The 12,735-nt window shown below is 34.9% G+C and overlaps 1 protein-coding gene across 1 annotated transcript; it reads right to left on the reverse strand.

Moving 5' to 3' along the window:
- Positions 1 to 2,282: 2,282 nt before the first annotated feature.
- On the reverse strand, positions 2,283 to 12,220 carry LOC113501801 (ankyrin repeat and zinc finger domain-containing protein 1-like). The gene is made up of 11 exons (XM_026883062.1): positions 11,939 to 12,220; positions 10,788 to 10,994; positions 10,270 to 10,433; positions 9,727 to 10,005; positions 6,493 to 6,715; positions 6,111 to 6,255; positions 5,446 to 5,803; positions 4,565 to 4,728; positions 3,982 to 4,123; positions 3,427 to 3,579; positions 2,283 to 3,055 (listed from the first exon to the last, which is right to left on the reverse strand). Exons 1-11 carry the CDS (start codon positions 12,060 to 12,062, stop codon positions 2,915 to 2,917), a joined length of 2,100 nt encoding a protein of 699 aa, XP_026738863.1. The 5' UTR covers positions 12,063 to 12,220; the 3' UTR covers positions 2,283 to 2,914.
- Positions 12,221 to 12,735: the final 515 nt, after the last annotated feature.

Below are 12,735 nucleotides of genomic sequence, written 5' to 3' on the forward strand. Positions count from 1 at the left end.
ATCACCCGTAAATTATTTTTCCTTTCATTTTTATAATATTCCCCTCCTTTTCTAATGGGTTTCATCCTACTATTTTTTTTTTGGTTTTAAAAATTATCGACCCTGGTCTACAAGTATAGACACGAAAAATATATATCACAACGTTTGAAAAGTGCGACAAGCAAAATTAAACTGTAAGATCATATCCACAATGATTTTTATTCCATGTTTACAAGTCGCTCGGTAAATGCAACAATAGCGCCGCTGGGCGGTAAGATGTCACGTGCGCTCGTGGTTATACTATTTTCAAACTAATGTCTATGATAAAGAGTGCATATTGCATTGTCTTAGGTTGGAGTGGGTTACCCTGTTACAGTGTTACAGGGTAGTAAAGGGTAACCTGTTCGGAACAGGGTTACAGTAATTCGTTCGAAGGTGTAACATATGTCATAGGGTTTTTTCTTGAAGCGCTTAAAAAAACCCCTTGAAAAACCCTTTCAATGAGTATCCGGCCGGTCCCTGGGTTTGAGGCTGAGGGGAGTAATACCATAATATACTCATTATACTACACATACAAGACAACTTACGCTCACCAAGCACTCATGCTTTTGATCAGACTATCTGATATGGCATTAAAATCAAGCTGCTCTGACGTGACCGTGATTAGAAAAATATTCCACATGCAGTACTAAGAGCTATCAAAGGTATCTTTGATGACATTGTGGAAGAGATTCCGAGATACCGCTGCATGTAGTTTAATTCGCCGTCTCTTGCTTAGTTGACCAACCTTATAAAGCAAATACTAGGCCTGCATGACGTTAAGGATGGATGTTAATAGTATCCAATTATGCATGGCGGCTGATGATGACATTATTCCTGATAATAACAATAATACAGTACAATATTAAATTGATTACAATACTACTTCCAAATACACTGTTATTTCAGTCATTTTACGAATATTATGATCTTTAAAGCTAAGACATCGAGTCAGATGAGATTAAATAGTCTTAATAACTAGGGTAACTATGACATTTACTTAAATCTTAAATGAGTTACGCCGGTAGACCCGTGGCTTACTCCGGTATTGTCTATAAAGGGATAGCTCTGGTACAGATTAGCTGTGTAGACTTTGGATGGTATATACCGGTATTCAGTTGTAACTGTACTGCTAATATGAAAAGGAGATTTAACTTACGTGTTAATATAATTAAATCGTGGTTATTTTGAGGTCTTGTTGCAGCGAAATATGGATAGACGTATAATAATGTCTGAATTGGTTCAGGAACTTGACTAATAGTGATTACGGGGTGAATGTGTCTCTGACTGGTAGTGTAAATAGGAAAAACTGTAGCCAATTATTTGCACGATTTTTCGATTTAATATCTTATCATGATTGTCAACTTTTGCTGAGATAAGGGAGCTGTTAGTGACTGAAAACTGTTTTCATGTGCCTTATTGTCAGGCATGAAAAGCCACGTAAGATGGAAAACTCTTTGGTAATTAGTTCACCCCGTTACAGCCGGTACCCGATTTACAGTGTTTTAATTTTGTTGTGTGTGCATTTTTTTTATTTTTGTTCCATTCTCAAATGACTATCATATTATTATGATGGTTGCATCATTTTACTGCATGTCAAATTGATCCTCAATATGATTCCTGAATGAACACAGCCTCTAATATAGTCAGCTGTTAAATAAGTTAAAATGTTATATAGACATGAATACATAGAACATCGATTTCTAAACTACCCACGTTTTTACGCAACTACTTATTATAAAGACTATTTATGGATAGAACATAAATTAATAAAAGATACTACAGGTAAATATAACTAACTTATTTTTTGCTATGGCAAACCTAAATATTATTAATATATTATTGAACTAAAAAAAATATTTTTAGAGGTAAAGTAATACATAAATATAGAGATAGTTTTTAAATAAATTGATGTAGTATCAAAAATATTTGAGTATAAGGATAAATAGAGTATTGGACTAAAATATAAAAAGGTCATTAAAATATTTGAATCTTGTTAAGATCAAATTAATAGAATAGACAAAATTGTGCCTGAATTTGAGTAAATCCTTACTAGCGTACTTTTTAGGGTATACTGGCGAAAATATAATTCTATTTTAATTTATACTGATATTATAATAATCATACAGATATACCTGCACATATAGATAAAGAGTAAATATTATAAAAATACATATTCAACACATAATAAAAATATATATGTAAGAAATAAAATCATACTAACCTTTGAATAAATATAAAAACGAAAATAGAAACAAAAATAATAGAGTAAAACAGAATTATATTTTGTCTACTCACAATACAAAATGGTGTCACAGCGTCATCCAAATCGCGATACTTTGTCAAACCGAAATACCAGGTGACGAATACTGGGAATTATTAAAAAACATCGGAAGATATATCCTTCAAGGTTTGTTTTAGGGATAAGGACGTACGGGTTCAATCTCCGCGGAGTCTGGGTGCCTTTGTGCATGTTATTTGAATGTTTGTGAAACGTCCCGCGACTCAAGGATTTCATTTTTGAGTGCGGGAGTCGTTTTTTTACCACAAGGTTGAAGGTTTTCATGTCATTTCCAGGAATTAAAAGCCCATCATAAAAAAACACCTATTCTTGATTCATAGTTAAAGTGTTATTTACTTACTCAATTTTTGACAGATTTGGGCAAGTGCAGTAATAAGTAAAAATAATAGAAAACGAGGCCCCTTGAACTTCGTAAAAATCTAATGAATCTGTCTTTTGTGTTATTTGAATAACACAATCAAATATATTAATAAACTTATTATTTATAGAATTTACTTTACTATCCAAATCTTGAAATAATGTTCCCAGTAGTTGTCACCTTATAGTAAATCTGTTTTCACATTTCATCATTAATCGTGCACGGTCAGTAATTACTTAGACGCTCATGTTCAGCGGCCGCACTTTCCTGTGGCTGTGTAGACACGGGATTTGGCAGAACTTACAGTCGTCGTACTCGAACGGTATCTTAGGTAACTGCGAGCCGCAGAGGAAGCATCTGTTCTCGACGTTCTTTTTCTGTGAAATAATAGTTATGATATATTGACTTTATGTCTGTGACTATATTTGTAAGCTAGTGTCAGATAATGTACAACAAACAGTTAGATTAACAGATACATTTGACATAGGTAAAGCCAACATTAACGACTGACAATTTTGAAGCGAGAAGCGACAAAAAAGATTAATGTAAGTAATAACAACAAAACCGTTCAGACTACAGAGTTTGACTTAGGTGTGTATGATTTATAAAATGTAATTTTAAGCCCCAAGAGTAGATATAATCATATAGCATCTGATGAATAAATTTGAACCGTGTTTCAGAGAACCAACACTCCTCGGAAAATAAGACAATAAGACATAATGTTACTTTAACCCGGGGGATTGCTTACCTTTTGTGCGTCAGTGAGCATTAAGAACTTGTTGGCTTTGGCTTTGTCCAACTGCCTCTCTTTCTCTCGCTGTCGTTTCGCCCTCTTCTGCTGAGCCTTCTTCTCTTTGTCTTGTTCCACTTGTTCAAGCGTGATTGGGCCGGGAATTTGGGACTGGAATTAAAAATAAAACATTTGAATATTAATAAATGCCTTCGTTTTGCAGCCTTAGCTTAGTAAGGAAGTCCTAACTTTGCTTAGAGCATGCAAGATCAATCTGCGGTTTCAGTAAAGGTGATGACAACACAATATAATGCGAGTTGGTCTCGTTACAAGTGGATTTGAACCCAATCATAAACAAGCTGGGCTTATTTCTTAAGGGTAAAGGGAATTTACGTATTATAGTGTTCAAAACATTACGAGCAATAATAATAATTTTAATTCAACAACTGTTATTATAAAAACGGCATAAAAACAAAAATACCCTAACAACTTCCAACTACAAACCGAGCCTACTTACATACTAGAGAAATAGCTAATCCTGCATTAACGTCAGTATATCCACACGATACATACCTTAGCATAGTTATATTTGTCGGGGAACTGCGCCTGGAACATGCGGAAGGCGATGCGCGTGTCGGCGTGCGGGGAGGCCGCGTACGGCGTCTGCAGCTGGTGGTTCCGGATGCAAGGGTCCCCGCCGGCGTTGAGGATCTGACTGGAAACAGGAATAAGAATTTAGGAATTTGTTACTTCTAGATTTGATGACATGATGACACATTTGTAAGGACAAGGGGGGCAGAATAGGGGTGTAACCTTTAAGAGAAATTGAAGAATTTCATCGAAGGAGCTATTTTGAAACCCACTGTGGGTTATTTAAGTATGTATATTGATAATGTTCAACACTCCATCTGCTATTGTAGGTCAGTAATTCCAAGTTATACAGTACATTTGTTCTGAATAAAATATCGATTATTTCAATGAAAATAAAAAATAATAAAATTGATTTGTTTGAAGATGTGATTTTACAAATAATTGAAATAATCGACATGTTATACAGTATATTTGTTCTGAATAAAATGTCGATTATTTCAATTATTTGTAAAATCACATCTTCAAACAAATACATTTTAAATTTTCGAAATCTTCAGTTACTCACGTGACAACGTCGGGTTTCTCAGCGATGGCAGCCTTATGCAGAGCGGTGTTTCCATCATTGGGGTCCTGGGTGTTGATGGCGGCTTCCAAATCGCCCTCGAACGCTTCCAAGATAGGCTCTAAGGATGCACCTTCTTTGTCTTTGGCCAAGATAGCTTTCCACATCTGAAAGCAAAATAATTGAATATACCTAGGGGTAATGTACCGACGACGATGTAGGCACGGTCATTGTTAAAGTTGTTTATTACATGAAGGGTATTTTTGAAGTATGGAAGTAGCATAAAATTTGTTTATAATATTCTGAAAATGCCCAAAACCTCTTGAAATACCCTTCTGAATATACCCAAATACCCTTTGTAGAGGGTATTTGAGAGAAAAAAATGGTTTATTATAGAGCAGTTTTCATATGGATATGTTTATGTTGAATAGGTACTGGGAATAGTGGAAATATACAATTGGCTATTACTCGTAATTGAGTTAAAATGTATTATGTAAGTATGAGTATTTTATCTGATAACAACTTGAGAGAACAGCAGAAAGTAGAACAAAAAGTGTTTAAAACTTATTTTCATACAAACGGGAAAAAACGGTCAAAATACCTACCCTAAAATTAATTCGTACTTACTAAAAAATGTGTGACCTTATCATACGACTGCTATCGAAAGTCGATCTTTATTTTTTGTTATAAGTATATTTTTTTTTTATAACCGCAAAAGTAATCTAACCTTTGGGAAAATTGCAACTGTCTGGCCATGAGGAATCATGAGATATAGTCTGGTGACGGACAGACTGACAGCCGAGCCTAAGTGATAGGGATGTTTTTTTACGAAACCCACAATACGATTCCTTATCACATCTGTGAACTTTCAACAACGTCAGTACCTTCTTAACACTATTGGGAATCTTCTGAGGTCCCTTTTTAACAACCGGAGGCTGCTGCTGTTGTTGTTGCTGTTGTTGTTGTTGCTGCTGCTGCTGCTGCTTTTCTTCTGGCTTTTTATTTTTCTTCTTCTTCTTTTTACCTTTTACCCCTGGATCTTCCTTCTCACTTTCACTTTCAGGACAACTGACTAAGGAGCTGTCGTTTAGGAGATCTTTCCTGGAGTTGGTGATGACTCCATTGCTGCTTTGTTCTGACAAAGTCTTGATCCAGCCGGCTGGCGTCTCGGAGTCGATGTAGCAAGGACCTTCGTCTTCAGACGATGTCACTTGTGTTGGTAGCTCGCGTGGAGCGCGTTCTCTGTTTCAGGGATAAAATAAAATATTACAGAGACCCAATTTGTGGTCGGACAGATTAATTAAAGACTAAACATTTACATGCCTTGTTTTTCATTACATTATTAGTAGAAAAAAAAATCGTGACTTAACCTCGGACTTAACGGTCAGATACAGTATTTATCAGAAAAATAAATTTTAAAAAGCTGTAAATTTTTTGAATAGACATCATTTTGATATGATTTCGCTGACATACTATTTCTTTAAGACTTTCGTGACTTCATGACATAATTTATTTTCTATCAATCACATTCAATAATCGTGACCTATACCTTGATTTAGCTCTATCAATGGTTTTCTGAGGTGGTTTCTGAACTTTCCTAGCCTGTTCAGCGATGCTGGTATCAGAGGTTGTTTTCGCCGGCATTTTCCCACCGGTGAGCGCTAACAGAGCCTTTTGGAAATGTTCCAGGGAATCTGTGAGTTTGAATAAAAAGATTAAAGGTACCCTGTAAATATCATAGCTCGGTCAAAGAGATGATATGAGAAAGAGAATAAACTTACTTATTGTTCAAAACTTATGTTAATTATCTAACTCTGCATAAACTTTACCAATATCGCATATACAAAGTATAAGTAGGTAACCAAGTAGGTAAGATTCAGATTTAACAAAATATGATCCCACAAAGAAGAATGCAGTCAGCCAAAACTCACCATAAACTTCAATACTAGCCAGCGTATGGAACACCCTCTTAACCTCTTTAAAGGTAGGTTTCCTTGTCGGGAAGGGCAGCTGGCGGACCCTGGGGTCTTCCCTCCTTAGAGGTGAAGGCTTCCCGAAGATCGCGGCCTGGTTGACGGCACCAACCGCGCGGTAGAAAATGAGCCCGCATTCCTTAAGCTCGTCGTTCCAACCGACTAGGATATTTTGGACGTGCTAAAAGAATAATAAGCTTTTAATAACTTGCATTTTGGTTTTATGAAAAGGACATCTGGTTTTTGACTCGACATAGATTGATTTAAGCTGATAGACTTGATTTAGGATATGCTTGTTAACAAACAGGACATCATTATTATTTTGATTCGTTGAAAACAAGATATAGAAACCTTCTGTCATAATATTTATTTTTTAAGACATGGTGTTGTAAAATCTTAAAAAAGGGGAATGTCGTCTATATAAGGACATACATCATCCAATGAAGGCGCGAAGTAGCATGCAACAGACACGTGGACTCAGCACAAGCATTCGTTGATCACACAATGGTTCTTCTACAGGGGGATCGAACCCACGACACGTCATGCTCAGTGGGTTTGTATTGGTGAACTATACCACTCGGCTATCCATGCAGTCTAAAGTCTGCTCAGGAATCAAATCTCAAAAGTCAGTCTCATTGATAGGTAATTGACAAACAATCGTTAATTTTAACACGAACCGTTGCTACATACACGTGCAATATGCATGCGTGCAAGCATAAATAAACAATTCAGTATTTTCATATAATACAATAATTAAGCTTATTAAACAAAAAATACTTTTAAATTTAATATTACAAATGAAAAAGAATTATAATTATTTAAGTTTTATAAAAATATTCAGTTACATTCTAATCTAAGGTGTTCTTTTTCCTTATTTTATTAGTCCTCTTTACATGCGTAAAACAAAATTTCATATGTAATCTAATTATAATAATTAAACCACTTTCATGTTTAAAAAAATGTGCAAAGCCTAGGACCTACCTAGGACCACATAACAGGATCAAGTGAATGTATGTATAATTTACAATCGCTTAGGTGAAAAAAAACAACATTTTCTAAATACGACGCACTGACAAACCTACAGTTTTTCAGGGATCATGTCAGCAAAGCATGCATAAATTGTAATATATAGTAGTATAAATATAATGAGTAAGTAACATTTAAGGAAAGGACAGGTAAAGGTCGCAAGCTTCAAGGAAAAGGGATTAACTGACTTATGGGGTATTTGACTAATGAAATCGAATTACTCCGTAAGTCCGTATATGCCTTTACAAAAACAATTAGTAAAGTTTATTATTTATTATATTTTTAATTAGTATAAGTTGATACATAAAAATGAAGATGATATGTGTATTGAAATCCTGTGTGACGTCACTTGCTAGATTTTTAACTAGCAAGTCACGTGACTTAGCACTTTTATATTATATTATATAGTTATGTGTTTCACTAACTTTGGTGCGTATTATCTACAATTTTTCTAATGATATGACGAAATTAAAATACCATTGCGTATGTATTTGAATATCTGATAGTTTATTTAATTTTATTAATCAAATACCTTTTCTTGCGCGGTCATATCTCAAACCAAATATTAATTATCGAATTTGTTAGCCAATCAGTTCAATATTTAATTTAGAAATTTTGACAATGTGCCTTTCATTCAACCAAACTTTAATTAGATACACATTCATTTAAAAAAAACTAATTTCCTGTACTAAATACCTGAAAATGGAAAGAATGCAGAAAAAAGATACGAATATAACAACACATATAGACAACGATAATACAATTAGCATAGCTTTAGAGAATCCTGTTCAAGCAATGCATACATACATACATAGATTTCGCCAACATTTATGACTGCTCCGAACTTAACAAAGGTTCCATCGCAGATAATCCAAGGCCAAATTGTTCCAGAATGCATCCAGATTGTAGATCGTCTTTTGAATTTAGAAGAAAAATTTTGGGGCTTAGGTTAGAGTTAAAATTCAACCAAATAAATTAACATTTTTATATTGTAACTTCACGCAAAAGGAAACAAATGGGCATTAATGAAATGACTGACAAAATCTTGTAAGTTAATGTTATATTTCCTTGCAAAGAAACCAGTAGAGTTTTGACTTTAACCAAGCATTTATTTCCAATCATTAAAGATCCAGGAGCTCAGCTCACTTAGACAAGCGACAGTTGTACAATCGCCACCACTGATCGTATTGTCCAAATGTATTGAACAATTCGACGCGACCTGGCAGTAAAAATTTTGAAATGGATCGACCGATTTATAATGTCTTATGTCTAAGAACACTCGCACATAATTCAAAGTTAATACAAAACAAACTAAATTGAAATCGCTTAATCCGTACGGGAGCTATGATGCTACCGACGGACGAACACTGAAACAAACTTATACGCACACTTGAGATTCTCTCGGTGTGAGCATGTAACTTTGTCACTTGTCTAAGAGCTGAGTTATCCAGGATCAATTCCACGTTCAGAGCAGCCATGACGACGACACACCGCCTGGTACATTAGGCGGTATACGTGCGATTGGCCTAGAGTCCTAGCACTTACCATGAGGAACTCCTCCTTGTTGTACTTGTAACGTCTCAAGAGCACACCGGCCGACTTGGGCAATTTCCCTGGCTGCTCCAGTGAATGTATGATTAAATGAAAAAATGAATGAATCATGTCCTTATTAGGTGTGTAAAGTGGGCTGTTACCTTGTTAGCAATTCTACTTATTGTGGGGATGTTATATTTATAAAGGTTTCCTAGCTTTGTTACACCATTCAATGTGCGTGAGGAACTCATATACAATCGTTAATATAAGCAGCAAAAAAGTTCTAATGTCAGTATAATTTGCCAAGTTACTGGAATCTTACGTCTAGCCCACCTAAAATTTTACCAAAATCACCCTTATGAACCAGCACCAATCGCGTAATAAATGCGCATAGAATAGCGTCATAGCATACCCGTTACCCAACTCCAGTGGTACCACACTTACCATATAAACGTCTTTAGTTTTAAACTGCGTCAGCCGATTGATGCGCGATATTTAGCCCAGCAACTACAACAGCATCGGCAGTTAAGCAATGGGCTTTGCTAGTTAGTCATTTAATGGTTACAGCTGCTTTTAAGACAGGATTTCTCCGAGAATTAGTCAAGAAACTGAAAAATCTTAAGGAATACTTACCACAGTGAACTGATCTTGGTTGTACCGCCTCAGACTCGCTCCAGCTGAACGCGGAGCATTGCCAGTCTGATCTCGTGAAGACTGGGATTGACCTTGACTTCGCCGAGTGGTGTAAGAGTGGAGGGTCTTGTGGACAGAATCGCTTCCTCCGACGAAGATGCAGCCAGCGAAGTGGCCGCCGGAGACCATGACGACTGCTATGCGGAAGTATGCGGGGCTGAGGAGCTCCTTGATGCGGTGCGACCACACGTGACCCTCGCCGTCAAGGGACATCTCCTCCTGTTGAGGTGATCAGGATGTGTTAGAATCAATTGGAACAGGACTACAGCTAATCTTCAAAACATATTGGTGATATGATTACAATCGGCAGGCAAGCCATCTTTTATTTTTCTAACCTAGTGGTTTTAGCCTCTACTTTTGACTTGAAATAAATCATAAATGGAAACTTATAAGTCGGAAAAAACCTGAAATAGATTTAATCAAAACAAAAAGAAATCTTAATTAACTTAACAAATAAAAATCTCAGTAGCTTTTAATATTTACCTTTCGGTGATGCAATAGGCAGCGGTAGATGCAGAACACCTGCCCCTTAGGGTTGGAATAGAAGGCCTTGCAGTGCCGCGTGGCGGCCGCGAACAGCTGTGTGGCAGGAGTGTTGGGGTTGTCCTCTCCTTCAGATTCACTCCCAGAGACATTTGAGCTATCATCTAAAATGTAGATGTAACATTAGTTTAAGTACTGTTGAAGATTTTTATTCAGTAAATAGGAAATTCGTTAGTTATATTTAATTTTTAGTCAAAAAACAATAGGATGGCATCCTGTATCATTCGCAATTAAGTGCCCTAGCTTTGAAAAAACATGGCGCAAGACTTTCCACTGGACAAATTAGATTCTTATTAACACTAGTTGAAAAGCCACATAAAGAAAAGAAAAAGTAGCTTCCAGTACTTATTATGTTAAAGTGTCTTGTAATTTTTTATGGGTTTTAGTTTAATTTACCAAATCTTATCACTTAATATGTATATCGATCAGTTGATCAAGAAGTACTAAAATAAACATACCTTGTCTAGAATTATATTCTCCTAACGAAATGGCCTGCTTGCCAAACAGCTTCCTCTTCAAGTTGTGTGTATGCCAGTGATGTTTGTAATGGGCCGTTTGTTGAGCTCGGCTGGTGAACGGACCAACACCACAGCAGGAACAACTGATACCAGAACCATTGCCCAGTGTTAGGGCACTAAGGCGGTTCAGAACACTCTCTTCGTCAACTGGAAGAAAGTTGTTGTTAAGTGTCTCAAATACTGTGCTATATTGTTGATAAGCCTAGAGGATCCTAGGTAAGTGTAAATTATGTAATTGGTGACTACATATTATGTGATTTGAATGTTTGAGAAACCCCCCTTAGTGAAGAACCTTAGTGCATAAGTTGTAATTAATAATCTTGCTTATCATGCATATCTGTGAATTCATATTATGTGGCTACATAAAATACAGATAATGTAATAGCGTAGAAAATTGTTGCATTTTAATTTAGTACAAAATATGAACACATAACTTCAAGGCCAGTGTACAATAGAGATGTGTCGGAGCTATCACTTAATTCACTAATTTTAATTTAGCATCTAGTACACATAATCATCCAGTGTCTATCATGTGGAATCTAGTAGAAAATTTTATACTTGTGTTGCAAAAACTTAAGTTGCATGTTAATATTATTTCCTGTATTAAATGAAATAATCACTAAAGATAATGACTAATTTTTAAGTGTGATAAGTAATGAATCAAATAAAAGTGTGTTTAAAAAACCACATTTAAGTCATATATAATATAACAAACTCCTTTGTTTAATACATTTTTGGCATAAAATAATAAATAAATAAAACATTATTTCAAAATTATTTCATAATCGAAGTAATCAAAACATAACAATATGTTACACTATTATTGTGTAATATTTTTCCCCAACACTACTTTAAATATTATTAAAATACTGATTTAAGTATACATTGAAAATAAATTTTGTGTCTCTAATTACAAATAAAAATATATTCCGATTCATCAATATTAAAATTTCATTCAGAAATCAATAGATCGAAGGGAACATGCTTTGATAGGTTATTTTCCAATTTATTTATGTTAAGAGATAAAAATTAAGCGAATATTTTTTGCGATGTATTTTAAGTATTTTTATAATATTATTTAATGCACTTACCAACTGGTGGAGGATCGGTGAGCATGCAATGAGCGACTTTTGCATCTTTGATCAATTTTTTAATTTCGTCTGTATCATAAGTTTTCACGATTTTACTCCGAACATATTCGATTTTTGACGCCATGGTGGCTTTTTTTATAATTTAACTTTAATAAATAAAACACTCCGTTTACATGATCACTTTAACGAATGATAAGCAGCAATAATATTGTGCAATAAATTCGGATTTCGGGACCTTGCGAAGCGAAGATGTTCTATTACATGTTTTGACAGATTTGACTTTTGATCGATGAAACATGACAGAGATTAGGGAAGCGTAGATTGTGAAAAATTGAAGTATCGATAAAATAAGAAATTTACGACTTTGGAAAAAAATACGTTAAATACGTCAAAATATTTTTAATTGAATTTTTTTACTCAAAGACTTCTCAATTAACTATTGTAAATTAATAATAAAACATAAATCGAGATCGTTTAATCAAGCAAAAATAAAATAATCTATACTTGTCTCCTTTTTAATCTCATGCGTACACTCAGTTTAGGTAGATACTTAAGAAATTGAACAATCTTTTTGTCTCTTCGTAAAAAAAATTGTCAAAAACGAAACGCGACTAAAAAAATTGTAAAACAACAATTACGATTACCGAGTCAGGTGTAATAATTTCGTCGTCTGAAACAGAATTCTATTTAGAGCACCTTCTGAGAAGCAAGTAGTAGAGTAACTTCTCATAAACTTAAAACTTAGTATTCATCATATTTCACCTTTAGCAGGCTTCCCAAATCCAACTTATATTTTG

This window comes from Trichoplusia ni, chromosome 16, assembly GCF_003590095.1.
Source record: "Trichoplusia ni isolate ovarian cell line Hi5 chromosome 16, tn1, whole genome shotgun sequence".
Taxonomy (NCBI): domain Eukaryota; kingdom Metazoa; phylum Arthropoda; class Insecta; order Lepidoptera; family Noctuidae; genus Trichoplusia; species Trichoplusia ni.

Excerpts from the sequence above, each read along its gene's own strand:
- LOC113501801 (XM_026883062.1), bottom strand. The coding sequence starts at position 12,062 with ATGGCGTCAAAAATCGAATATGTTCGGAGTAAAATCGTGAAAACTTAT. Across the intron at positions 10,995-11,938 it reads CACCGATCCTCCACCAGTTG|TTGACGAAGAGAGTGTTCTG; the intron begins GTAAGTGCATTA and ends ACTTTCTTCCAG. Across the intron at positions 3,056-3,426 it reads TGCTCACTGACGCACAAAAG|AAAAAGAACGTCGAGAACAG; the intron begins GTAAGCAATCCC and ends ATTATTTCACAG.